At 42.2% G+C, this 27631-nt stretch overlaps 2 protein-coding genes across 2 annotated transcripts in view; both read left to right on the top strand.

The window, feature by feature from the left end:
• The first annotated feature begins 3738 nt into the window (after positions 1–3738).
• CIDEA (cell death-inducing DFFA-like effector a) lies at positions 3739–14387 on the top strand. Its single transcript, XM_009284093.1, has 4 exons — positions 3739–3890; positions 4081–4227; positions 6559–6740; positions 10041–14387. The coding sequence occupies exons 1-4, from the start codon at positions 3747–3749 to the stop codon at positions 10171–10173; spliced, it is 606 nt and encodes a 201-aa protein (XP_009282368.1). The 5' UTR covers positions 3739–3746; the 3' UTR covers positions 10174–14387.
• TUBB6 (tubulin beta 6 class V) overlaps positions 6676–27631 on the top strand; it is a 29193-nt gene continuing 8237 nt past the window's right edge. Inside the window, exon 1 of the mRNA XM_009284091.2 lies at positions 6676–6740. Coding sequence (XP_009282366.2) covers positions 6714–6740 — 27 coding nt within the window. The 5' untranslated portion in view covers positions 6676–6713. The remainder of the gene's footprint in view (positions 6741–27631) is intronic.

The raw sequence follows: 27631 nt of genomic DNA, 5'->3' as shown, positions 1-27631 counted from the left end.
CAGGAGCCGCTTCCACTCGGTGGCAACGCGGCCGCGACTGCTGGCCGTGCTCGCGTTTCAGGTGTGCTAAGCGCGTCCGTAAAGGTGTAGTTCTGTATGCCACTCAAAAATGCATCTAGTTCTAGCTGCGGTTCTGATATCTCTACAGTTCGTGTTTTAGCAGGGAAACCATGTCTGCAATCTGGTCGAACCCGAAGACTCCTGACTAATTTCTGACTTTTTTTTTTGCTTCGCTGTTACTGCCGTTGTCATTTGCCTGTGAACTCTAACCTAAAAATCAAACTGTGCCATATTCTGAAGCCACTCGTGTTGTGCAACGTTGATTTTTGAGTGAGGCTGAAGACCGTTGCACCACATTCTTATACAAACATAAGAGGCATATTGCAAACAAAGATAAAGGGTGAAATATGTGTACAGGGCTCAAACAGGCTTTTAATCCCTGGGTTCTCCTAAAAAAAAAAAATTTAATTCATCTGTCCCACCAGCCTTGACACTACACTGAATGCTTGGGGCAGTATCTGCAAGTCCCTCTCTAGCAGGTTGTAGTTATACAAAACAAACCGGACAAGATGCTAGAATTTGAAGATATTTGCTCTTTCCATTATGAATGTATTTTTGTGTTTTCCACTGACGTAGGATCCCTCTCTCCTTTAGGGAAGAGCTAGGACTTAATCCTTTTGACTTTAAAGAATAATAAAACAGTAGTGGAGTTGTCTGTATCTAACATGTCACTCAACTTTCTAATAAAGCTGACTGCACCTTAGTATGTTCCTTTCCTCTCCGCTGCTTGTTTTCAGACTTAGCTTGATCAGCTTTTAATAGGAAATTATTTTCAGTAACTTCAATCTAGCAGAGGAATTCCCTGCATCAGGAATCGGTTTGTCTGGTTTCTGAGGACAGCTGCAGCAAAAAGGGATCTTTCTAGGAGCCCTGAACATAGGCTGGCCTGTTTGAGTCTGTGGCCTTTGTGTGTGTGGGGAAACAAAGGAAAAAACCAAGCTTTCAGCAATAGGCCCAGAAATGGAAGTGTTCACACTCTGTTTATCTGGCTTTTTTTAATCACACTGGCTTTTGTTTCCTAGTACTTCTTGTTAACTGAAACCTCAGCCTGCACTGGAGCCCAGACTCACTGCTTCATAAGCAGGCTTAGTTTAAAGACGATATTGAGTGGTTTTATTGAAATGTAGGTGAAATGGCATCACTGTTAAACAACTACCTAAGACTTGGACTCCTGTTAAGTGACTGTCTGGGGGAGCTAATAAAAGTCCTGGTTTATTAATCTGTTTGTTTTTTTTCTCTGACTTTTTACGTCGGATAGAATTAGGCAGCAGTGTGAGGTGGTTGATCTTGAATCCTGAAGAAACTTCTGCTCAGAGCTGCGAAATATAGCTTGTATAGTTGGCTGTGCTAATGTATGAGGTGAACCCTGCTAGCTCAAGTCCTGCCCATGAGCTGTGCCCCTAATGCTCTTCCTTCTGTATCAGGATGTGTGTTTTGGCTTTTTTCCTTATGCTTTGTCTCTTGTGAATGACAACTTGGCTTAAGTAATGGGAAAGAAAACTGTTCAACGGGACTGGTATTTTCTGTCCTTGCAAAAAAAAAAAAATTTATCTTGGCAGTACTGTCATATATACCACTCAAGTAACTATTCTATGTGCTAGTTTTCAAGTGTATGAGAGGGAACGGGATGTAACTAGCTCTGAAAGCATTGTCTCTTGAATCCTGAGCGTTGTGCTTTCTAACATCAGGGTGCCCTGTGGAGTCACCAGCCCCGAAGTAGATGAACAGGCTTCATATCTGATGAAAAGACTCGAGTGATTCAGAATGGGAGCTGCCCACGGACCAGTGGGGTGATCGGGGGACTATTAACTTAGTGAAGAGATTAACAAACACACCCTGTCATAGCACGCTTCCCTTCTGTGGAGCTTCAATGCCTTTGTCAGTGCTAACTCTGTCAACTTGTCCTCCTCCCTGCTCTTGACCCTTCTGCAGGAGGAAGGTGCTTATTAGCTCTTTAATTTGAAACAGTGCCTGTCTCCCGAAAACCATACTGACTGCTCATCTTCACCAGCTTTGTTAGAGGAAGGAGAGAGATTTCCACCAGCCATGTGTGTATATATGCAAACTGTTGAAAGCCGGGGACCTAGGGTTTAGACAGCACTACCAAGAAGGTATTAGCTTGAGCTAGAATAAAACTGTTGAACATCCCCCTCATTTAAAAAAATAACACTGAGGAGTTTTTGAGGAAGGTAAACTTTAGCGTACAGAGGAAAGGCAATAGCCCGAAGCCCTGTAGAAGAGCAGTTCAGAATGAGAGCAGGAAATAAATTAATTACTGAAACTGTCTGGCCAGTCACAAAAGTGACTTTCTGTGCATCCCAAAAATATGATTAAAGACCAGATAAGAGGTTTGGAAAAGATAGTTATTCTCCCTGGTCAATATGGACTTGCACAAAAGGTGTGACTGGGACATTATTAGTTGAGTAACTTTATATCACTTCATCATTGTTCTAGGAATTCCCGTATTCACTCTCTGGCTGCAGAAAGAGACTGCCAGTTCCCTAACTCCCCTCTCTGTGAAAGGGTCTGAGAATAGATTTTCCTACGTAAAGCTGATCTTTTACACCTATGTGGGGGAACAAAATGGGGATGCATCCCTTTCCCACCCCTGTGCAATTCAGTATTAAGGAGCAAAAGGTATACAGGGGATAAAGTCCAGGAATGTGGCAGGCAAAATATTGTCTCCCTTTAAAAGACTTGTTGGACATCAGTTCTTTCCAGGTGTCATGCAGAGGGTGATTTTTGGCAAGCTGGCTATTGAATTAACCAATGTAATTTGGCAGCAAAAAGCTGTCACTAGATGTGGATGGCAGCAGGTCTGTACCTTGGTGTGGGAGTAGGCAGTTACCAGTCTTATGTGCTCAGTTTACCTAAGGCAACCTAAACAGTCACTATTAAAACATGTGATTGCTCAGGAAAATTTAAAACCTCTTTCTAAAAGCGTTTGAATTCTTCCAGCCTCTCTGGCAGCCTGCTCCAACACTATGCATTTACGTACTTTGATCTTAATTTTCATTTCATTTGACTTCTTTTGATACATTAGGGCACAAACAAGTCTTATTTTGTGATTTTCAAAACTAGATAAAGTTTTATAGGCTGTAGATACTATTTACTATACTATTACTATAAATGCCTTGGCTGTTTGGAAGTCAAGCATAACTATATCGAAAAGCTCCACTTGTGTTCTGGTGCTAGGTGTTTTGAATATGGATAATAAGTTCAGTCTTCCTAAAGCAAACTCAGATCTTAACACACAAGACTACTTTCAACTAATTATTTATCTCATTGAGTGTTTATCTTGCAGGTAAAGAGAATGATCTAAGTGGCTGAATGCAGTAAGAGTGGCTGCCTTTCTAATTCAGTGTTTAAAAACCTGTCAGCCTCACTGTAATTGTGACCTTGACATCAGCTGAGCTAGAGGTGGCCCACATCTGCTTGAAATGCTTTTAATTTTAGAAGTGTTTTCAAATGTCACCGGCAAGAGAAAGTTCAGAGACAACATGTCTGTAGGGCTATGTAGTATTTAGTTTTGAAAGCAAGCTCCATGAGTGTAATGTGACCTGTGAATTACTTGTATAATGTGCTTATGTCACTGAACTCAACAACCCTCCTCCTTCTCACAGTACTTGACATGACTATTTCTATAACTATGCTGATTTTTTATTTGTCTTAGATCTTTGGTATCCATGGGAGCATCTGTGGGAGCAGTAACAAAACAGACCCTGTTCCCTCCTCTCATGCCTGCAGGGCGACCTTTCCGTGTGTCGAATGCCTCCCGAAGCAGCCGGAAAGGAATTGTTGCAAGCAGTCTGCAAGAGCTCATCAGCAAGGTATAGCAAACATTCCTGCTCTGGCTGAAACTTATAGTGAAGTACAGTATCACAGAAAGGCAACCCACAGACTCTTGTTCTTCTGAAAATCATTACTAGGGAAGTTCAGGAGAATATGTCAGATAAGCAAGTCTTAATATGAAACAATGTGCCCTCTTTTGAATGCTAAAATCTACTGGGTTTTTTGCAGACTTTAGATGCTTTCCTTATATCTGCTGGAATAGTTACTCTGGTTTTGGAGGAAGATGGCACGGTTGTGGACACAGAAGAGTTCTTCAAGTCCCTGGATGATAACGTACACTTCATGGTTCTAGAAAATGGACAGAAATGGACACAAGTAAGTGTTGACTGCCTCTCTCTCACTTGCATAGAAGTGGATGGAAGAATGTTTGTGGCTGCTAAAATTATTGGAAAGAGGGGAGAAGAGGAAGAAAACTTCGCCTAAGGAAGGCAAGGTATCAACTCCTTGTTGAGCCTTCCTGGATGACAAATCAAGTTAATTTTTTTGTCCCTTGCTTGGACATACAATTGTTGGCAAAGATCTGCCAAGAATTAAAATGAAACATTGCAACTGAAGAGAATTAGAGGGGAAATCCCCTGCTTTTGGAGAGCCTCAGAAATAACTTTGTTCTTGAGCCTTTTTGTAACATAAAGAAAATTAGGACTTGACAGCATGAAGTTAAAAATACGTCTTTAAAGGTTAGCTTTTAGAGGGGGAAAAAATGCCCAAATTAAGCAATGTAAAACAGGTTTTGCCTTGTGAATGCAGTAGTGGTTTAGTGAAGGTTAGAAAAATGCCTGTGTTTAATCTTGCAAACAGCTAAAAGTTGTCATCAAAACCTAATGTTAATCTACATGCTTCAAGATATTTTAAGAACTATTAAGATTGGCTAGCTTTAGCCTTCTAATCATATCAACTCTGTGTCCAATTTGTGGTTTTGTGGGGGAATAGTCACAGAATCATAGAATAGTTTGGGTTGGAAGGGACCTCTAAAGGTCATCTAGTCCAACCCCCCTACCGTGGGCAGGGACATCTTCAACTAGATCAGGTTGCTCAGAGCCCCATCCAACCTGACCTTGACGTCACCTGTACATTAACAAGATAATGTCAAACTCCTAATTGTCTTTCCATGAAATGGTTGTTGCTAGAAAGCTAGCATCAAAAGTTCTTCTACCAGGTGCAGAGCTAGCTGAGGAGCTGTAAGCAGGCCTACCATTTTTCTGTTTGTACACAGATGGCTCAATTGTGTGGCCCAGTTTTCTCAGTCTCCTGTTGCAGTGTAGGCAGTTTGTATGTTTTTCCGCAAGATACCTCACTGGCTTATCAACCTGCTGCATCTGGGCCATGAGCTCCAAGAGCAAAAAATAAGTTGCAGCCAGGGTATGACTCCACCTTGCTCCTTTCCCCTCTGCACTGTGTCCTGTCTGGCATGGCAGCAGAACAAGTTTGAATGCTGCCCCTCTTCAGGATGTGCTGAGTGACAGCAGAAGGACTGCCGCAGCATCACAAATCATCTGGAGTGTAGCACAAGCTCTGTCATGCTTTATCCAAATATTCTGGGTGCTAATGGGGGGGCAGGGGGGGAGATATACTCTAGCAAGCATACCAACTACTTGTACATGTCCAAAACTGTTGTTGATAAGGGGCCCTGTTGCTGGAGCTCAGAGGCTATCGAAGTAAAACAGGCATAAAATTGCTGGCTAATGATATACTACAGTGTTTAACTTGGTCTGACTTATCATGGTCTGTCTGAGCGCTGGGGTGATAAGTACAAAAAGGCCCAGCCTTACACAACTTTATTGCTCCATTTAGCATGCAAAAAACAGCTTGGCAGCTGCCAAGTCATAACCTTGAGCGGAATGTGCTGAGCAGAGTATCCCATGTATCCACTAGATGTCTCTGTAAATATGGGCTTTCATTACTATTTTCTTTTTTCTTGAAGCAAGCTATCCTGAAAGCATCACTGTCAGCCCTGAAGCAGACAAGGGCTGCTTTCAGTGAAGGAGGCTGGATTTAAGGTGGAAGATGACTTTCCACAGTCCTCTTCCTTTGCTTTTTCTCTTAAAAAACCCTCAGTATTAAACCCTGGGCCTAATCAGTAGTGGTTCCCTCCCCATGTTACTTTTTTAATAGGAAGAAAGCCAGGATTTGAAATGAGGACCTGACTTTTCACAGATGTCATCTTTGCAGCTATCTCTAAGAGTGCTCATCAGTAGTGTGTTCCTTCCTAAATGGAAGGACCTAATATCGTCCTGGTAATTTGGTGGCCTGTTTCTGTGTGGACTAACTGTGCTGCCTCAGCTAGCAGCTGGAACATACCAGGATAATTAAATGGCAGGAATACTGTCCAGTGGCATTACCTGTGGCTTCAGTATATCCTGAAGAAGAAGCTGTATTACAGGAAAGAAATATTCAGGAGGTGCTGTGTCACTCTGGAACTTCTGTGTCTGTTTGGAATAGCTTCAGTCAGGACTTGAACAAAATTACGTAAGCCACAGACTTGCTTTTCTCTGTGCTAATGCTTTCAATTCTAGTTTAGAATTGATTGAGAACTAGCCCAAAGATTGGAATAAGCAAGCTGCTTCTAAAGAGCTGCACTGTTAACGATTGTCTTGCTGTAGTTTCCTGGCTCATGGTACAAACTGTCTCTTCCTCTTTTTAAATTAGACAAGAAATGGAGTCACTGCTGTGAGACAAAAGAAGAAAAGGGGAGTAGCTAACATCACATTTGATCTGTACAAGGTGAACCCTAAGGATTTTATTGGCTGCTTAAACATCAAGGCAACCTTCTATGAGATCTACTCTGTCTCATATGACATCAAATGTATGGGAGCAAAAAGTGTATTGCGGTAAGTACGTTTCCACTACTGAGCAGGCATATGTGTTAATGTAAAATCTGTGTTTGCTTATTGGTTCTGTGAAGCAGGTGTGTTTATAAATTTAGTATTTTTATTAATTCTTACATACTGGCCAATATGCTGACTCTTCCTTTGTAAGGTGGATAGCTGACTTGTAAAAACTTACTATAGCTTTTTATGGTGGAATCTTAAATTTCCCCCAAGGCAAAATCTTATCAGCTTGTATTTACTGCAAGGGTGTAGGTAGAGTCTCTTTGTTTTCCTGAGAGAATTTCCCCAGATTCCTTTGACTTGTTTGAAGAATGCAGGAGGCTGAGGAAGAAGCATTGGACTCTTTGAAGGGGGAACTTCAAGGGGATGAAATGAGAGGAATTTGAGATCTAATGGCAGAGGTCTTAAAGCTTGCTCAGACTTTGCAATACCTGGCTGCTAAATTCACCACCTGAGCTTACACGGAGGCAAAGGAAAATGGAAGAGATATGACACTCTCCACTGTCATAATGTGAATTTGTCATCTGTAGTAAGACTGTGTGATATCACTGTTTTAAAGCCAACTGGTCTCTGAGCAAACTAATGGAGCCTAACAAGGACCGCTGTCTCCTGCAGGACCAGTCTGGTGGGTTGTGAGTTTGGTAGAACTGGCTGTTGGGAAATGCTGTCTTCTGCAGGGGCAAAATAATACCTGTCCTGTCCACTGCTTTCAACAGTGTGCTGAAAGTCTGTGCCTTGTCAAAACCAGCTGTGTCCTGCCGTGGTTGAAGAAAACTTCTTCTGAGTTCAGACTCCTTCACAGAGGTGCCATACTTTGACAGCTGTTTAAGCTGCAGCCCTGAATTTCTCTACCTGACCTTTCAAATTCTGGTTGAGACACAGTGGTGTAGTGTTGTTGCATTTTACTTGAGGACCAGATCTGCTCTGTACAGAACAGACAGGTGTATATGCCTGTAAGTGAGGTTTTCACTTCCCCTGAGCAACACACAGTCTTTAGTTTGAAGTCTTCAAATAGTCCCTCCTCTCATGATGCAGGTATTAAGCATTGTAATGCTAATCTTGTTCCCTGTCTTTCTGTCTGACTGACCTCTCCCACTCTACTTAGGTGGTCCCTTGCTTAATCTTTCAGGCTACAGCTGGTGTGACTGTAGATGAGACTCATCTCTCTGGTCATGCTGCAGTGATTATCCAGCTATATGCTATGCCCACCTGTAGCACTGGCTTCATTAGCGTTTCTTCAAAGCAGTCTTACGCTTGAACAGCTGCACTCCTCCAGTTGCTATGTTTGTCAAGTCTCTTGAGCCAGAACAAACTCTGATTTCTGGCTATCTGCTTTGGAGATGAGTATCAGCACTGGAACTTGCACTGTTAAGAAGAATTTGAAGGGATAGTTCTGCCTCCCTGCCAACACAGGGCAGCTGGTGAGAAAGAAATGGTACTGGTGAACAGCTGAAGTAGCTGTGGAGTTCTTCTGGAAGCACTGTTATGTTAGAGTTGAGCTGTGAGGGAAGTGCCAGTGTCAGGGTGGGAAAGTAGTCTGCTAGCAAAGAACAAGAATGACAGAAGAGATAACCTTGGGTACTCTTGAACACAACAGTGAGATGGGCCTGTCTCAACTTGCTATTGAAATTGAAGACAGATGATGTTAGGTTCTTGGTGTAGTCCCTCTGCTAATGAGTTCCAAATTGCTAACTCTGATGCCCTCTCCCCGAGCCCACCTGTGCAGTGTGAAGGGAAAGGACTTTAAAATGCTGCAGTTGTTCATTGGTGGGAGCGGCTCAAAGCCTGCCAGATCTGGTTAGTGCATTTCCCCTAAGAGTTTCTCCCTGTAGTGTCCAACTGAAGGATCAGATGTCCAGTTCAACAAGTAACTTCCTCCATGGCTTAAGTGACAACTGCTCTTGTGTGCAAGTGACACACTGCAGCTGCTCAAAAGCTTGGTACCAGGTGCAGCTTTCCTTACAACCGTAAAGCTCCTTGGCCTGTACTATCTGGTGGAGGGAAGGACGTACTGAATTGGCATATGTGTGGGAAGCATGAACAAAGGTACAGTGTTTTTTTTTAAAAGGGTTCCTAGGTTCTAAGTACAGGGTATTCTACTCTTTTGAAGCATTGGATTTTGACTGCAAACCTTCTTTCATCACAGAGGAAAAAACTGAATTTGTAGGAAGAAGACTTTGCCTTCTCTGGTAGAGCTCAAAGGAGAAGTGAATAGCAGCAGAGGGTTCACAGCTGCATGTTTTCTCAGACAGGAATTCAGAAAATCTTCCCTCTTTTTTGCAGAAGAGGAAGGCTGGTCTGGTTTCTGCATCTTCAGAAACTGATCCCTTTCCAGTTTTGGAATGGTTCCAGTTCTTGCGTACAACTTCCCCAATGCCTCAGCTTCATATTTGTGAGGGCCTACTTAACTTTCAGGGATGAGGCTTTGAATATAGCTCTGAGCACTGATATCCCAATTGTTTCTTGGAGAATGGAAGGAAGACACGGGTATAACTACATTGAATATATGACCACTCAAATACGATGATCTCTATTCCTCTGTGATCTTGTGGTGATCCACAGTCTATATTGTAGACCTCTGATGCTTGCCTGATCTTAGTTTATGGATCTGTACTGATTGTCACACAGTATTGTATATTTGAATGCTGATACTTACTAAAACTTTAAAAAAATAGAATAGTTGCGAACTGAGAATTCTTAAGGCTTGCAGCTTGGACAGTAGTAATTCACCTGGCTTCATTTGTTTTGCTGTTGGGCATCCACTGTAATGTGATTGCTCAGCTTCAGATCTAATCAAGTTTGATCTGTAGCTTGGAGATATATGCAGTGTTGTATTAGTGAATGGCCTAAAGGTGAGACGCGAGGTGGATTCATGCTGCAGGAATGCTGCTGGGCTCCCAGGCAAAGTTAAGTCTTCAGTGGTGCTCCGGTAGTTTGAGTGATGGCTTTGCAGAAGGCCTGTAAATGTCTAACAGGATGACAGCCGCCTTTGTTAAATGTGTTTTCTGGTTCTGCCAACATGTCAATAGTTTTCTGTCAATCAATGGCCACAGAAGTATTTGCTCTAAAGAAGGTACAAAAATGACCAGCTTCTCAGAAGTGAGGAGGAATGAGAGAGTTCTTAAATATATCTATCTAACTCATCCTAAAGTGTTGGGAATGACCAGCTTCTCAGAAGTGAGGAGGAATGAGAGAGTTCTTAGATATATCTATCTAACTCATCCTAAAGGTGTTGGGGGGGGATGGGGCAATGTCACCCTGTTGGTGAAATTTTTTTTTAACAAATGGCTTTTCTTCTAGGAAGGTGCTTCAGCTAATGTCCCATGCAGCACAAATAACTGGACAGTTTCTTCTCTATACTGGAACGTATATGTTGCAGTTGATGGGTGAATATGATGAAGATGGCACGTGTACAAGATCAAGGCGGGAGTAGTGAACACAGATGCACTTTTGATATTGGATCCTTTTGCTTAAAGATATTCTCTTGCCCCATTTTGATTGTAATGATGTTATAGTAGGGGATGTCCACTGATGTGAACTAACATTTTTCCCATTTGGGAATGCTTGTAGGCCTTAGTCATAAAATAAGCGTTTGGTGTTCACAGGCTCTTAACGCAGCAAAAGGATGGGTGCCTAATGTCTGAGAATTTGGCAAAAGGAGAGAGGGCAATTTTTTGCCCCAGCAACTCAAAATGGAGAATAAGTATACTTGGAAACTTGCATGCTTTGTAACCAGTGGGGTATTTCTTGCACCGATCAAAACGTAGTTTGGTTGGGTTTTTTAATGGCTGTCTACTTGCCTTCTGAACAGACTGGTCTGTAAGGTGGGGGTGGGGGAGCTGTGGTTTTTTGGTTTTTAATCCTTAACAGTGCTGGTATTAGTGTCCAACTGGCATTGAGGTACAAAATGGTGAAGTGTAGTTATTTACTTCTGCTACCAATGGAAATACACACACAATACAACTGAATCCTGGTTCAGTGACTGACCACTCTCATGAAGTCTAATTGGAGAAAGTGCAACTACTAAGCAGAAGCTTAAAATTTAGCCTTACTTCCCTTAAAACAAGTGAAAACATTTCATTTTAACTCTTTATATTTTTCTTCAAATCTACAGAAAGTTCAGGTTAGTATAGCTCATACCAGTTGAAGAAACTGATATTTCTTTGATGGTTCTGATGTCCAGTTCTGCCTGAAGTATTGAATAATTTGCCATAGTTTCATGACCATGGCTTACAAGCAACCTGCTGAAGCTTCCTTCAGGGGTGTTAAACCATCACTAATGTAGTTTTTACCGTTCAGTTGCAAGATGACACTACATCCCAAGCTGTACTTCAGGTACATGCAGCATGGATCTGTAAGACATGCTGGATTTTGATGCCCCTGTGTTCAGGGGAGAGCAGCAGGACACTATCCGGTCTTGTGTAACATACATATGCTCTAAACTGGATATTTGCGGTTTTATAGTCTCCCAAGACAAGCTGTATTAAAGGGCAAAGTTTTTAATCCTTAGGTAGAATTGTCCAGAATGTTTTCTACAGTTTAGTGAACTGCTAGGATGACCAGCTTTCAGCAAGCTTTTCCTCAACAGTGTAGAAAACTGGAAAGCGAGCAGTGTCGGGCATCTTGTGTCAAAATACAGAATCCCATTGCTGAAGAGAAAAGCCCAACTTTGGTTGTTCATAGGTGTGGCTTTTGAGGCTTTCATTTGCTTGCTCATGAGGAATTTTAGTAAGTTATATTCTTAACAGCTTTCAGTCTTAAGTAAGGAGACAGCAGATACAGGTAATGTATCTGACCTGATGGCAGGTGCCACCTAGGAGGAGAAGCTCTGGTGACAGAGTGAACAAGTGGGGCAGGGGAAAGAAAGCAGTGGGAGCAAAAGGGAAAAGGACCAATGTGGAACCCCCAGTGCTTGCCATGCCTCTGCTGAGAGAGGAATCCGTTAACTATGTGCATCAACTGCACTGGTTAGTTGGAGGAAAACCTAAGCAGGCGGACTGAAAAGGCCGAGCAGCGTGGTTGGTGGGATCCATTCTGACCTGTCAGCTGGATCTGTTCGCTTCAAATGTCACTAATACGTGGGAATATTGGTCTTGCTTTAATCTGCAAATTTCACCTTCATATGCTTATTATTGCCTTCCCTTTATGGATGTGACTTAGCCAGCTGAAGCTGCACCTTTCAAATCACTGTTGTGATGAAAAGCAGCCTAAATCCAAGTGTTAAAGGGACTGATGGACACAAGCTCACTAGGTCTCTGCCTGTCTCTTCAGTAAAGGTATTACAAATAAGTAGATAGCTAAGAAAAACCTTGTTTTTCTCCTGATTTCTGTTGTTTCCCACTTACTTCTGAGCGTTTGCTGGAGTCGGGGAGGGCACACAGCTCTGGGCAAGGGGCGAACTGGTTCTTTCCTAATTTCTCCCAGGGAAGAATGCCTGTAACTTGCAGCACTGTCAGGTTTCCTTCAGAAGAAAACAGTAAACTGTTCTGTGAGTAATGCAAAAGAGGTTATGTTAAAATGGAAGCTTTACACTTCAGCTGTATTGTTTTTACCACCCCACCCCAAGTGATTGTTGCCATGATAACTGTTGGCCAAAGTCTTTCTATCCCTATCAAGGAATTGCATTTAACTGAGGCAGTGCAAGGACTTTGTCATTAATTCTTTTGGCTTTTAAGGACCACTTATTCTATTAAAACAAGCACATCTGTAGAAAGCAAACTCTATCTAGCGTTCCTAAGAATATTTATGTTGATAATGGTGGGAGCACCAACATTAAAAAAAAAAAAACAACTTGCATAGTTCAATATTGCATTAATTTGTGTGAAATGCCTCTTCAACATCTGTAATAAAAAAGCTTTTGCAAGTCTGAACTGTGCAGATATCAAATTCCAGCCTTCTATAGCCAGAGGCAATTGTTACAGAAGTAACACTGCGTAGTTTCCAATGGTACTATCTTAGAACTTAACGTGATCTAAAAGGCTAACTCAGTATGAATTTGCAATGTTTTTAGGCAGCTGCTTCTTGGCAGCTGAACACTTGAGCTGCTGAAGGTCATGTGAGCTGCAAAGTCTCCATCTTGGAGCATCTCCCTCCTCTAATTCAAAATGCAAACAGCTGAACAAAGTAACTTGCTTTGATATTTCTCTCAAAATGGAGTGTCTTGCAATGTTATAAGTGTCTGAAATTTTCATTGCCTCTGAATCTGGGTTTTGCCACAGGCTTAGTATTTGGGGAACAATATTTGCTACTGTACCAACTTCTTTCCAGTGATAAAGTTTTGGCTTTGGGTCAAACTGGAGGAGTTTGTAATTCTCTGAGTTGGAGTCAGTTTGATTTCCCCCCCCCGACTGCTTAGGAGGCATAGCTTTTACTTCAGCTGTATGTGGTACACGGCAAAGAACAACTTCATCATTATCTAGCTTTCAGAAAATTATACACAAGTGGTGTATGATATCTAGCAAGAGACAGAAAAACTAAAAGCACAGGCTCTTAACTGCAGGTATGTAGAGAAGAAGCTAGCTTTTCTACTTGACACTTTTAGATTTGATTTTTCTTTCCATAAACTCATTAATCTGCACTTGTTACTGTTGCAGTCAAGGCTGGTAGCACTGACATGTTGAAGCTGTGAAACGTGTTTACTGCCTCCTTGCTTGCTGCACTGGCTCTTTTTGCCTGTTGCTTTGCATCACTTACTAACAATGCACCAAGTCATACTCTCTAGTTACCAAAAAAGGAATTTTCGCTGAAGTACTCAATCTTGTTGACTCAGGCACTGTTCACGTTCTGCAGGCAAAACAAAGTTGCTCTCTTCATGACTAGAATGAAGGATCCAGTAGCTTTTTGTGTGTGTGTAATTTATCATTACTTCATTTCCTTCCTTTCATAAACCCATGAAGCTGTTGCTTTCTTGCACCTTCCTAGTCATTCAGGAGAAATAGGATTACAAGTTGTTCTGTCCAGGGGGAAAAGAAGAGGCAGGGTCTAAATTCCTTAGACCGTTTGGAATATGTTCTAGGAAACATCCTGAACCCCTTCCCTACAGAGAAGGGAAGGGTAAAGAAAAGAAAATAGGACTTTGGGCTGGAAGTTTTTTCAATACAGTGAGTAGAGAGGTAGGTATTCACAATTTAGGAAAAGTTGGTAATTCTGAATATTAACTGTGAAGATAACTACATATGATCATTTGTACCTGACTAGAATTACAACTCTAAATCACTTCAGTATGCTTCTTCCTGAGATAGCACTTGAACTAAAGGCACAAGCTTCTTTAATTAAAAACAAAAGAAAGTTTAAAACCAAAGTACATTTTTTACTTGATGCCTCAAGTTTTACTGGAGGTATTAATGTGATTAACATACCACTTCAGTTACATATTAGTAAGTATCCTTGTGGGGTTTAGCGTTTATCACTGCTTTCTCTACCTTACCTTGTCATATATGCAGTTAAGATATTTATTAACATGAGCATTGCTGTTTTGCTAAGGGGAAAAAGATAGTATTTTACCACTTCACAGCTTTCAAGCTCAGTAGTTTAACTTGCTATGAAAATTGAGATGGGTGAGAATTATGTGTCAGTGATGGCAATATTTTCTGATGGTGGTGCCAATTTTAAGGAACACTGCCCGTGAATAAATAAATTCAAACGGTGGCTTTGGATGTTGTCTCTATTAATTTCCAGAATAACTTATTCCTGAAATAATCATGAATGTTAGTGGATCTATGGTCTGCCACAGTTTCCAAATGCTGGACTGCAGCGGTGAAGTAACTGGATACTATTATGTGGCTCTGAACTCTTAACTCCTTACTGCTGACTCACTTTCTGGCCTCAGAGAAACCATGCAAACTGTGTTTCCTTTCATACAAAAGGGAATGCCTTCCTCCATCTTTTACCGAAGCTGCAAAAGACTACAAACTGCTGAGTACAGGAGGTAGAAGGCTTCAGCAATCTCTGGTTTCCACCAAATACTGTAAGGATCAAGGACCTCTTTATAATGCCTCACGTCATTTACCTACAGATACAGTAGTACACACTTGATTGCAGGGAAATATGAATTTATTTAGTGGAATATTAGATTTGTCTAGTTCATGATTAACTTAGTCTTCAGGAGGAATAGCATGTGAGTGTGATCAATCTAGTGTACTTCTATCTAATAAGTACATCCTATACTCAGCTTAAGGGACAGTTTTGCAGAGCTTGACTATTGAGCAGTTCCTCTCATGGGAGAACCAAGGTCCGATTTCTTGCTGTGGAAAAGCACGAAAGAGCACTGTTTGGTTTAGTGGCAAGGTGTTGGCAGTGGGGGGGTGAAGGGATGCTGTGGGGGTGGCCTCTGTGTTGTACAGAGCTGCTTCCAGCTGGCTCCAAAATGAACCCACCATTGCCCAAAGCTGAGCCCTTCAGCCAAGTTGGTGGCACCTCTGTGGAAACATATTTAAGAAAGGGTAAAAAAATGCTGTGCAGCAGCTGTAAGAGGACTGAGAAAAATGTGAGAGAAACAGCCCTGCAGACACCAAGGTCAGAAAAGAAGGAGGGGGAGGAGGTGCTCCAGGTGCTGGAGCAGAGCTTCTCCTGCAGCCCATGGAGAAGACCACGATGAAGAAAGTTGTCACCCTGCAGCCCATGGAGGACCCCATGCCACAGCAAGGTGGACGTGCATTGAAGGAAGCTGCAGCCTGTGGAGAGCCCATGCAGGAGCAGGCTCCTGGCAAGAGCCATGGCCTGTGTAGGGAAACCCAAGCAGGAGCAGGTTTTCTGGCAGGACCTGTGGCCCATGGGGGACCTGCACTGGAGCAGTCTGTTCCTGAATGGCTGCACCCCATGGAAAGGGCACATGCTCGAACAGTTCCTGAAGGACTGTATCCTGTGGGGAGGGCCCATGCTGGAGCAGAGGGAAAGTGTGAGAAGGAAGAAGCAGCAGAGAGGAACTGTTGTGGACTGACCATGACCCCCATCCCCCTGCCCTGTTTGGGGCCAGGGAGAGGAGGTAGAAGAGTTGGGAATGAAGGAGTGAAGTTGAGCTTGGGAAGAAACAGGGGAGGGGGGAAGGTGGTTTTAGTTTTGTCTTTTTTTTCTTACCATCCTACTCTATTTTTAATTGACAATAAATTAATTTAGTCTTCCCCAAGTCAAGTCTCTTTTGCCTGTGACAGTAATTGGTGAGTGATCTCCCTGTCTTTATCTCAGCCTACAAGCTTTTTCGTCTTATTTTCTCCCCATGTCCTGTTGAGGAGACGGAGTGAGAGCACTGCTCAGTGGGCACCTGGCAGCCAGCCAAGGTTAACCCACCATAAGCACAAAGCACTAAAAGTAAGAATAAGCAAAAAACAAGCTGCCTGTGCTATAGGTGGACAGTAAAACTGGAAGCCAATCTTTTGGAGTGTTTTCTGAATGGCTTTTCACAGCTCTGTGTTTGCAGAGACACACTCCTGTCATCCACAGGACAGGGTTAATAGTCTCAGTTGTCATGATACAAACGATTTACTGACCTCAATCTCAAGCGTGGGTTTTCTAAGGTCACCCATCAATCTGAATCATTCATAGTAGGCTCCATTACTAATGTATTCTTGGTTAGGAATATTTATTAATAAATATTAATTATCATTTGAAAGAGAACATTGAAATAGTACTGTTGTTTTATAAAATAGCTAATGAAATGTAACACTAAAAATACAGTATGTCTTAATAGACTCCAGAATCAGGATAATGCATTCCATGCAGTTCCAACATAAAAAGTTGATTGATCATCAGTTTTCTAAAAAGTCTGTTTTAATCATTAGCATACATTATGTATAGATTAGGTTTGGGGTTTTTTTAAGTAATATAACTATTGTCACTGGTTGGTTGTGAGTCTGTTGTGTGTTAAGAAAAAAAAAAGCTTAGATCCTCAGACAACTATATTTAAGAAAACAGTAGCGTAATGATGTGGGTAGTCAGTCTATTATAGACCCAGAGAAATCTCAGACATCTAAGAAGTCCTTTAAAGTCTTAAAGTTAGGTATTATTTCTGACGACACATTTTGTAATTACACCGTGCAGTCCATAATCCTTTATGTTTTAAGTAATATAACTATTGTCACTGGTTGGTTGTGAGTCTGTTGTGTGTTAAGAAAAAAAAAAGCTTAGATCCTCAGACAACTATATTTAAGAAAACAGTAGCGTAATGATGTGGGTAGTCAGTCTATTATAGACCCAGAGAAATCTCAGACATCTAAGAAGTCCTTTAAAGTCTTAAAGTTAGGTATAATTATTTCTGACACATTTTGTAATTACACCGTGCAGTCCATAATCCTTTATGTTAAAAGCACTTCTAATTAGAAAGCATCTTCCATTGCATAGGTAGGTGTCTTCATTTGCTGCTGCTCTTTATTAAGTGGTGTTTTCAAATGCTCTTCCCCCACCTCAAAAAGCAGAAGAGAATAAGCAAGAAAACAATAAATAATTTTATTTAAGTATAAGAAGGACTACTGATTTATTATTGAACTAGACAAACTGAAGTCTACAGTGTTCTCTATTTTATTCCTGAAAAGCTAAAGTGCAAGTGGCATTATTTCAGTGATTCCTGTACCAAATGTGCCTAATTTAGGTGCCCTCCCAGTTGCAGATTTCCTGCTGTTTTGCCAGCTTAGGGATGTTGCCTAGAAAATCTGCCTAGAACAGTTGCAGAATATTGTTCTAATCTGCACTCACCTCCCCGAGTGATCATGCTTTCCAAATAAAAGTCACTATCTTCCAGAATAACTGATGTGTTTTCAGATGCAATTGATTATTCAACAATAAACCCATTTTATCTGAAATCAGAAATTACTGAATAGTTGCTGCAAATAGCTAGCTATTTCAGTCTCCCAGAAAAGCCGTTTCATCTTTGCATGGGATGATCAAGCTGGTTTTCCTCATCATTATAAGCATTGTCTGCAAACTACATTAAGATCAGAATTTCATCTAGATAAGAAAAGTACAGTCTCTCATAGTTTCAACTCTGTGACCACTGAATTCAGTAAAGAATTCTCTCAATTCCTCCTAGTCTTATCTGGCCCTAACATGGTACCGTGTTTAGTTTTCACAAGAGTTGTGATCAGTGAAAACAAAGCAGGTTTTGTCACTAGCAGCATCAGCAATGACTAAAGGCAGTAGCAATCTAATGGATAAAAGTCACTTTTGTTTCTATGACTTCTACCTCTTCAAAGGGTTGGGAGGTTTTTTTGGTTTGGTTTTGGCATTTGTTTGTTTTTTGGTTTTGTTTCCCCAGAAAATTCCAACTGCTACATTCTGGTTTTCACTTGGAAGCTCCCAGCACTTTTTGCACTGCTCTTGTTTTCCTTCATCTAAACTTTTCTCTATGTCTGATGCCGTTCCCCGGACGTCACCAGCTTCAAGCACTCGATTCCTTCAGCTATTTTTCTGTCTTGCTCTCGTGACTCCTTTACAGATGTGACCTGTTATGTTGTTCCTCTTGTGGCCTTTCGTCTCCTTTTTCCAGATTCCCTTTGGCCACATTCAAACTAAGAATACTTAATGACTGAGGAAGTGGTGGGAGCAGGTGTTTAAGCAAATGTAAATTTAAAAAAAAGACATTTATATCTGTCTTGCTCTATCTGTAGTTCATATTGTCTTTTATATAGAACTGGTCAGCCTCCTTGTTTATGTAGCATTTTTAGCTTAACTGTCTTCCATACTAACCAAGCTGCTGTCCTGAGATAAAAAGCTTTTGACTGCTTAGAGCTGCGCCCTATTCCTGACAGATCATACAGGCCACACATAATATGAAGTCCCTATTCAGTACAGAGACAGGACACCACAATGAAATCGTCCTACACAACAGAGATGTATCTCTCTGCAAATCTTCTGTGCACAGGCAACAACTGCATCTCCACACCCTTCCTGCAAAGCAATGGCATTCAATTGTGCCGTCAACGTATACTGTAACCCCATATCCTCCTGTATTCTGGTACACTGTTTAACAAACGGACCGTGAAACGGATTATTCACCATGGGCGGGCAGTGGGTTGAGTCCTGGCCACAGGCCAGACTGACCACTTACATTCTTAGCATTCATAAGCCTTTAAATCATTAATATGATAATGCTGCTAATAGGCTGCAGTCCGAGGCAACAGGGCCGTACACTCTCAGTCTCACTGCTGCAGAGTGGTTTTCTAAAAGAAAAATGATCGGTTCTCTGTGTGTAAATGCTGTCTTCCCCTCCTAATTCCTGATCGGTTGCTCTCGGAGTATCCTGCTCAGAGGGGGGTGCTTCAGTGCAGTGAGTACCAGACCACATTCCTTCAGTGGCTGTACCCACCCACCCTTGACAATGCTGCGGATTGCGCTGTTAAAAATAAGCCAGGCTTTGTCCAGTCATAGCTTCTGCTGTGCTGTTTGTACTGGGACTGGTGGACTTGTGAGGAATGGTGCTCTTCTCTTTGCAAATGTAATCTGAGAGAATCATTTGTCAAGCAGCGTAGAAACGGTATGCTGATTTGGTTTGGACACGTGCGACAGATGAATAGGATCTATGCTGGTGAGGGAAGGGTGGCAGCCAGGAGCCACTCACCACCTGAGAAAAAAGGTAAGGCAGAAAACTGTGACTCACCTGTGAAACCCAAGACCTGACCGGAGCAATTTATAATTGATTTTAGCTGCAAAACTGCTTTTATAAAATAAGTGTTTCTCACAGTGAGATGAATCACTTTTACTTGGAAAGCTACACTTTCAATCTCAAATATATCCTTGGCTTAGTAAGTGTTAAATAACTGACAGTCTAGACAGGACTCCAACCCTTTGTCTTAGAGGTCTATTGCTTTTTCTTTTTTCTCAGAGAATAAAACCATGACAAATTATTTTGTGTAATGCAACCTACACCTACCCTTTCCCCTCTTCCCCTCCCACACACTGCAGTACAGATCTCTACTGTCAAGTGTTGCAAGGTGTTTTACTCAAGAGTCTTAAGGAGGCTGAGCTGGATGGGATAAGAGGCAGGTGCTCTTCTGCTTTAGCAACAAAAGACAAGAAATAAAGTCTAGAACAGATCCATTGGCTGTGCTTGGACCTGATCAGCTTAATTCTAAATGACCTGGGGAAAAAAATAATGAACTGGTGAAGCTTTTTGATTGTATAAAAATCTTCAGGGTAATCGAAACTGCTATCCGTTGGAATGAGTTTCAGAAGTCTTTTATGATACTGATTTGAATAAAACATTACTTGATGAAATTTAATATCTGTAACTGCATAACACAGGGAAAAACAACTCTGTGTCTGCAGTGGAGGGATCTAATTTAGCTGTCACCACTCTCAAAAGACATCTTGGAGGTAATGTGGATAGTTCAATGAAAAAAAAGCTCAGCAGCAGTCAAGAGGGCAAACACAATATTAAGACTTATTAGAAAATAAAGACCAGAGCAGGAAGCGTCCTAGACCACTGCATAAATCAATGGCCATGACTTGAATACTGTCGCTCCCATTTCACAGAGGCTGCAGTGGAGCAGGTAGACATGGAAAAGGATGATAAGCAAGGACCATCACAGGAGTGGAATGTCCCCCTCAATCACAGGGAGATTAATTAGGCTAATACTTCCAGCTCAGAAAATGTTAGACAGTCAGGGAAAGAAAGAACAAAACAAATACTAACACCTTCACTTTACACATACCTACAATGGTCATTAGGAACTGTTAGTCACTGTTTCTCAGAATAGAAGAATTATGGGGCACCGGATTAAGGCATCAGCTTTACAACAGAAAGAAGCACTTCTTCACAGAACGGAATCCAGTTGTGTGTGGCAGGTAATGCCACAGGAGACTTTGGAGGCTGAAAGTGAACTGGGTTAAAAAAAACAGTTATATAATTTAATGGATGCTTCAAAAGGACTATTAAGTGTGATGGTCCGGATCTGGTCTTTGGTTCAACAAATCCTTAATCACTGATTGCCGGGATGTAGAAGGGTATTTGGGGTGAAGTGTTACCATACTCTTTCCCTGGCACCCGCCACTGGCTGCTGTCAGAAATGTAATTCTAGATTAGATGGATCTTCCATCTAATCAAGACCAGCTGCTGTCAGTGTACTCATCTGGTCAGAACATGCTTTTTCTCCTGATAATCTTTAGCATGACTTCTGGTTAAAAGACCATTTTGTCCTCATTCTGATGTCTCCCACACTCAAAACACTAGGACTTTATTGATAAGCTCTGCATTGTATTGGTGTCTATTCAGAGCTGACTAAACTCCAAAAGCAAGTCAGCAATATCTCAGATTCATCGTCCTCTTACAGCTGTACCACTCACTCACTGTGTGATACAGATAATGGAGAGTACACATTCTGGCTAAAATTTGTTTTCACTCTGTCCTTCAAACAACTCAGTTCCCCAAAATCTCTGATGTGCAGAGAGGATGGAGAGTTGAATGCAGATAAATTCCTGACTTAATTTTTTATTCCCATACTCTTGGTTGAAGCTGTAAGAAAACACTAACCTGGATATTTTACTGACTTTGCTGAACACACAGTGCAGCCCATTCTCTAGCTCTGTTTGTTTATGTAGCTAAGTGACCTATTAAAATGGAAGTTAAAAACATAGCCACACCAAACACACATTCTGCCTGACAAAACAGGCAGGTACATGCCTCCCTCTTCTCCAGCTGCTACTGCTGCTGCATAAAAATCACCGCGACCAACTCTGCAAAAAGTCCTGGATGAGTTATTGTTAGCATTGAAGCTAAGCACAGGGAGAAACAAAGGGCTGAAAGATACTGAAAAATACTCATTTCCAAAGGACAGAAAATGTGTTACAAATGAAAAGACATTAAGTGCTGGAAAGTGCAAAGGTGACTGAACTCAAACACGTTAATATTCAGGGTTGGACTTCTAGTGTTTTTCCGTTCATCTTGTCAAACACTGAGAAAAGCGTGTGAAAACACAGCTAGAAACTCCTTTCGATGAGATGATGGAATTCCTCCAGTGTTGCTTCACGCTTTCTCAGACTTTTCATCCACAAACATATTTACCTCTGACCTGACGTAGTGACCTCTGCTTTAACATTACAAAATTCAGACCACATCTTGTGGGCTGAGACACAAACAACAGCATTACCTCCACTGACAGCTACAGTTATAAAGCAGACAGGTGAGCAGCATTAAAACAAACCCCCAAGTACTATGTTTGAGCATAGGTGGCAATTATTGACACTACAGCTTCCACAGCAACAAACTTAATGGGGGGAACAAAGCAAGAAACTTTTTGAGGACCACATGAAATATAGTGGCTCTTCTAGGCAAAATATATCCGCTGCAAAGCACCTGTGATAAATGTGTATGCTGGCGTTAGCCTTATTAGATTGTATGCTTGCGTGTGTCTTGCTGTCTCCCTTCCCCTTTTGAAAGGTTTGACCATGCTGTCGGGTTCTTGGGCTGTTTCTAGCCTCTTCTGCAGCTGCAGTATCTCTGGAACTCATTTATGAAAATTCTGCCTCTCGCAGATTTTGTCACAAGAGGTTGACAGATTGAAAAGGTGGTGGTGGAGATAAATGGGCACATGCTTGCACAGAGCATGGCTTCCCATGCTTTGTTTCCTCAGGAAGCCAGGCAAAAAAACCCAAAGCCAAACCATTTTAAGATTTTTTTTTTTGTTAACTTATATGAAAAACTTGCAGACTAAAGAGGAGAGAAAGGAACAACACTCACCCTGGGACCTTCCTCCTAAAGGTGACCATGGGGTTAGTGGCATTTACTAGCCTGCTACAAGCTGTCAGAGTGAATCCACCACGTGGATTATATTTATTGCTTTGGTAGTTAATGTAAGAGCTAACAAGCTTTATAACACTGGATAGACCCTTGTTGATATTCTCATGTATCAAAATACAGCAAATTTATCATTCTGAAAAAGAAAATAGTAGTTACCATGTTAATTGTTCTGATATGACATTAATTTCTCTCTAGTCCTTAAAAATGCCAATAAATAGAAATAGTCCTAGCAACAACCCTGATATAAACACAAATGTGTTTCCTGAAAAGCAGGAAGCAGCTTAACAATCCTATCATATGACCAGCTAAATACACAATAACTTTGCTGGGGTTTTTCCAGGGCATTAAAGCAAATTTCCATGTGACTTCGTGGGAGATGACTATTGCCTAGGCTGCTATTACTGGAAAATCCTTCTACTCTGTAGCATGGGCATGTTACACATTTTGTCCTGCCTTGTGAAATTCATCATCTTGTAGGTATCCATTTCTATTTTAGCCTTTGCAAGAGCAAGGAGTACATGAGAAAGGCTGAAGACAAGAACACTGAAGGCTTTGCAACCCCACATGGCCCCATCAGTTTGTCTTGACCATGAACATATACAGCTTTTTCAAGGCAGCTGGATCTCGCACAGGAGCAATATGAGTGTTTCATTTGCTGTTACTCTCTGATACCACTGCTAAGACTGACAGCCAAGATACTTGTCAGTGCTGACTAACAGTAATAAAGAACCACATGGGCTCTGCCCATCACATTGGAGCACCAAAGAGCTCTCCAGTGGAAATGAACTGTTCTAGGCTTTCACCAGCTAGAAATCTCAGACTAATCCAGGCTTGGCCTAGCAGTCACATATTCCTTAATCCACATCCTGTCTATCATAAAGGGTCATGCCACTCGCTAAAATGCAAGCATGGACCTCTTTTGCTATTTAACTATTTGCTTCCACACCTGGGAGCAAGAGATACTTGGAGAATGTAAGTCATGTAAACTGATTGTTCAAAAGGCTGTATGGAGCATGAATTTGCAAAGTTGGGCTGATAGTTTGTAGCTATCATGACAGCTTACTAATTTTTCAGGTTGAATATATTAACTGATTTTTTTTTTAACAACAGAAGTGGAGTTAAAATTGTAAAAGGAGGGAAAAAAGGAAAAACAATGAAGGGAATAAATCTGCAAGTGAAATCTTAAGAAAGCTTTCTTCCTATTTTGTGCATGGTGAAAAAAGGCATACTCTAAATATAAAATCAGCCTATGAAGTGAATGGGAAGAAAAAAAGACTGAGTTATGAAGGTTAGGAGTCAATATATATTATAGGTATCTGAGAAAGAGACTACACAGCCAAATACAACAAGTGAAAATCCATTGTACAGAATTTACAGCGTGTTCCTGTGTTAATCTATTTATAGGATGAATCTCATGGACTCAGTCAGACAAAGCACATAGAGAGAAATCTTTGAAGACATTTAGGTGCCTTAAATTTCCAAGAGGTGTTTAGTGGGGGTTTAAAATACATCCAGAAGTAATCCATAGCAGTTAAGTACCTAGTAGGATTTTGAAACACCTAAGCGCCTTTAAAATCCCGGACCAAGCCTGTGAAGACTTAAAGAGAATGTGTAGGCTTTTGTGGACACGGGTTATAATGGCACCTCCACCTCCAAAGTCAGCTGAACTACTAAGTAAACAGAAGCATGGATGAAAAGGATTTGAAGGTTGGTTCAATGACCAACAAACGGGTGTTGCTTCTTTCAGATTACTAGCAATAAAACACGGAGAAGCTGCAGGTTGATTCAGGTCTGACTGAATACTAGAACATATTTACATAGCTATAAAATGTGTACAAGTGAGATGTAAATTTGTTGGGTAAATTTGCTCACCATCATCAAGCACACGGTTCTACAGTCTTACACGTACTTCAGTGGGTTACTTTGTACATGTGGGAAACTGGGTGAAGTTTTGGCCTCTAAATGGTGTTTGACCAACTGCTGCTCCCAAACAGTAGAGAAACCTTTCAAAGATGACAGATACTGGTAGTGCAACCTATATGGCTTTTTGGGAGGCACATGGACTAAAGACTTTACTACAATACGCTCTCATTGCTTCTTTTACCCCCTCACTGGCCTACCTATGTCCATTTTTTCCTTCTTACTTTTATTCTCAAGATACCATTTTATTCAAATGATCAAATGGGTTTGATCTACTGCTGGGTTACGTGATTCAAGGCTTATCTCCACGAACACAAAGGAGCACAGAGGAACAGTGGCAAGTGGGCAAGCCCAAATAACATACCCAGAGAAAAGGAGCCTCTGCCCTGGCTCCTCCCAGAGAGGGATCAGCCCGTGGGCCGAGTGTGACACCCGTCACCACCAGTCAATGGGAGAGGCTTCATGGATCACTGTACAGAGAAGGGTTATGGCCTGCAGGGGTATGGGACTCTCTAAGGCCTAGAGGGGAAGAGCATTTTTGGGATTGTATAAGGCAACTTACGGGATGTTTAGAGGAGGAATCAAAGGTGGGGAAAAGGGGGGATAAAGGTGGTTTGGTATGGAAAAATAAAAGGGGCTAAAATGGCCTGGTTGGGTGTAAACAGGTACATCTGTCTGGCTATGCCTTGCACCTGATCACCTTAGTCTGTCTTGTCTTATTAAACTGTATTTTAATTATTTTCCTGGGTGAGAGGAGGTCTATATTCCGTGTGTGTGTGTGTGTGTGTGGTGGTCTGAGTGCCAGCAATTAGCAGTGGGGGGCCACAAGTCACAGAGTCCTGTGTGTCTGTGATGGAGCAACTGGCGAGACCAGAGTGCATGCACATTATGTCGATCTGTATGTCAGTGTGTGGTCACTAGTAAACACCAAGCCAGGCTAGCCGGAGAGTAGGGTAAGAAGCTTGGGAGTCAAGTTTTGGAGCAGCCATAAGTCCAGGTAAGATATTGAAAAGACCAGAGAATCTGTGAGGTGGCTACTGGAGGGACCAGGGGGTCCAAGCCAACTACTGGGGAGACTGTGGTGGGGTCTAAGGGTCAGCTATTGGTAAGGCCACAACCCTGGACCAGCTACCAGAGAGACTTGTTTGCGTGTTTGTGTCTGTGTGCGGCAACTGGGGATCCAGGGGCCAGATAGTGAATAGGCTGAATGTCCTAAGACCAGCTACTGGAGAAGGGAGCCATAGTTTGTGTGTGTGTGTCTGTAGGTCTGAATACCAGCGACTGGAGTGGAGCTGCGGGCCTCTGGGGATAACATTTCCAGGTGCCAGCAACCGGGAAGACTTTGGATCCAGGGGTCAGCTACTGAATAGGATGAGTGTCTAAGACCAGCTACTGGAGGGATCCGTATTGTATAGATGTATACAAATACATATTTATTTTCCATTAATGGGCTTCTGTCCTGATCAGCCAGAGAGGAGAACAGGATGAGGCCGTTAATGCTGTTTGTGTTTGTACAAGTGCTGTGTTTTCTGCCTGTGTCAATCAATGTGGCCAACCATGTGTGTATGTATATGTGTATGTGTGAGGGGAGTGTATGCGTATGCATGTGCATGTGCCTATTGGGAACACACACTCAGCCTTACCACTAGCTGGACCTGGGAACTAACTGAATTTAAAAAAGTGGCATACCAGCAGAAATCATGGCAAGTTGATGGCAAGTATGAGCCACACAACAGTGTATGGAAAGATCTGCAAAGCGTGGGGAAAGCCAGGCCTGGAAGGTATATTCAAGGACATATAGATTCAAACAAAGCCCACGGCTTTGCCAAAGACGGCCTCACTAATCAGGCTGCTAAACAAATGACTTGTTTGTGGATCTCTTCCAAAAATGCAGATCACACACAGAAGGACATTTATTTGAGTCCTTCAGCAGAGAAAAAGGCACATAGTATCCAATCCTGCTGGTGGCTGCTTGCAAGGCAAACAGGCTGATCCTCCAGCTGCTTCACTGTTGTCAGAAAGACATTTGACTCAGCCTAGCATGGTGTGTGGGGGCTACTCAGAGGTCATCTGCAAAAAGCTGCTAGTCCTACTGGAAAACATTTATGAAAAGGCAAGGTTGGAGCCCAGAGCACACAGTTTAGCTGACATCAGTCATGTCACAGCAGCACAAGGGTGGGCAAGAAGGAGGTGACCTCCCAGCCTAGGTACAGATTTTGGGTTATTTGGGGGTTATTTGTTGATTGATGGGGGTTATCTTAACTGTGTTCAAGCTGGAGAGAGCACCCAAGATTCTTCTCCTGGAGAGTCCCAGCTGAGTCACCTTTGATCAAGCAGATAATGAGGTTCTGTAACTCTGGCCTCAGGGCTGCTCTTGCACAACAGCAGAGATGTGGTCAGACAGTAAAGATGTGCATAGGCAGATGAATGCCTCCCACCAGGGCTATATATCAGAATATGCTACACAGACAATGGCACCCCACAGAAAAGTCACAATGGCATTAAAACAGGCAGCCAAGCTAGGCAGCTCTTCTCTACCTGGGAAACCATGCAACAGCTACCTAAAGGGATCATAAAGGAGATACAGCAGGTGCGGGAACTTGTTTCCTTTCCGGAGGAGAAAGAAAATCTCCCTTTTCATTTAAAACCAAGCTATCCAAACTCTACATGTCCCAGGGCATGCTCTGTATTGTGGTGACATGAGCTTTCAGGAAAGCTGCTCCATAGAGACTGCCTGCCTTCCCAGTTACAATTTTCAGGCAGCAGCTTGTTATCTGCTGGCAAAACCACATCAGAAAACAGCGATGCAAACAAGATGGCCGTTGGCAAGGCATTGAGAAGGTCCACCTATTTCTTTGGATGCTGCCACTTCAATGAAGGTTGCAATCCGCCCGGCCGACGGGGCAGCAGGCCAAGGAATAACAGGAGAAGGCGATGATGTCCGCCTGCACACAGCAAGGGCGGGATTCCTTGGTGGGTGAAGATGACAAACCCGAAAACAGCGATGCAAACAAGATGGCCGTTGGCAAGGCATTGAGAAGGTCCACCTATTTCTTTGGATGCTGCCACTTCAATGAAGGTTGCAATCCGCCCGGCCGACGGGGCAGCAGGCCAAGGAATAACAGGAGAAGGCGATGATGTCCGCCTGCACACAGCAAGGGCGGGATTCCTTGGTGGGTGAAGATGACAAACCCACGTTTGCCAAAGACGGTTTGGGCGAGAAGCACAGCGGGGACGGGAGCCGCCT

This window comes from Aptenodytes forsteri, unplaced genomic scaffold (genome assembly GCF_000699145.1).
Source record: "Aptenodytes forsteri isolate BGI_AS27 unplaced genomic scaffold, ASM69914v1 Scaffold229, whole genome shotgun sequence".
NCBI classification, from domain to species: Eukaryota; Metazoa; Chordata; class Aves; order Sphenisciformes; family Spheniscidae; genus Aptenodytes; species Aptenodytes forsteri.
The sequence above is the reverse complement of the archived record's forward strand: the minus strand, read 5'-3'. Positions and strand labels throughout refer to the sequence as shown.

Coding starts and splice junctions, on each gene's coding strand:
- CIDEA (XM_009284093.1), top strand. CDS start 3,747: ATGGGAGCATCTGTGGGAGCAGTAACAAAACAGACCCTGTTCCCTCCT. Junction 4,228..6,558: donor ATGGACAGAAATGGACACAA/GTAAGTGTTGAC, acceptor TTTTTAAATTAG/ACAAGAAATGGAGTCACTGC. Junction 6,741..10,040: donor GGAGCAAAAAGTGTATTGCG/GTAAGTACGTTT, acceptor CTTTTCTTCTAG/GAAGGTGCTTCAGCTAATGT.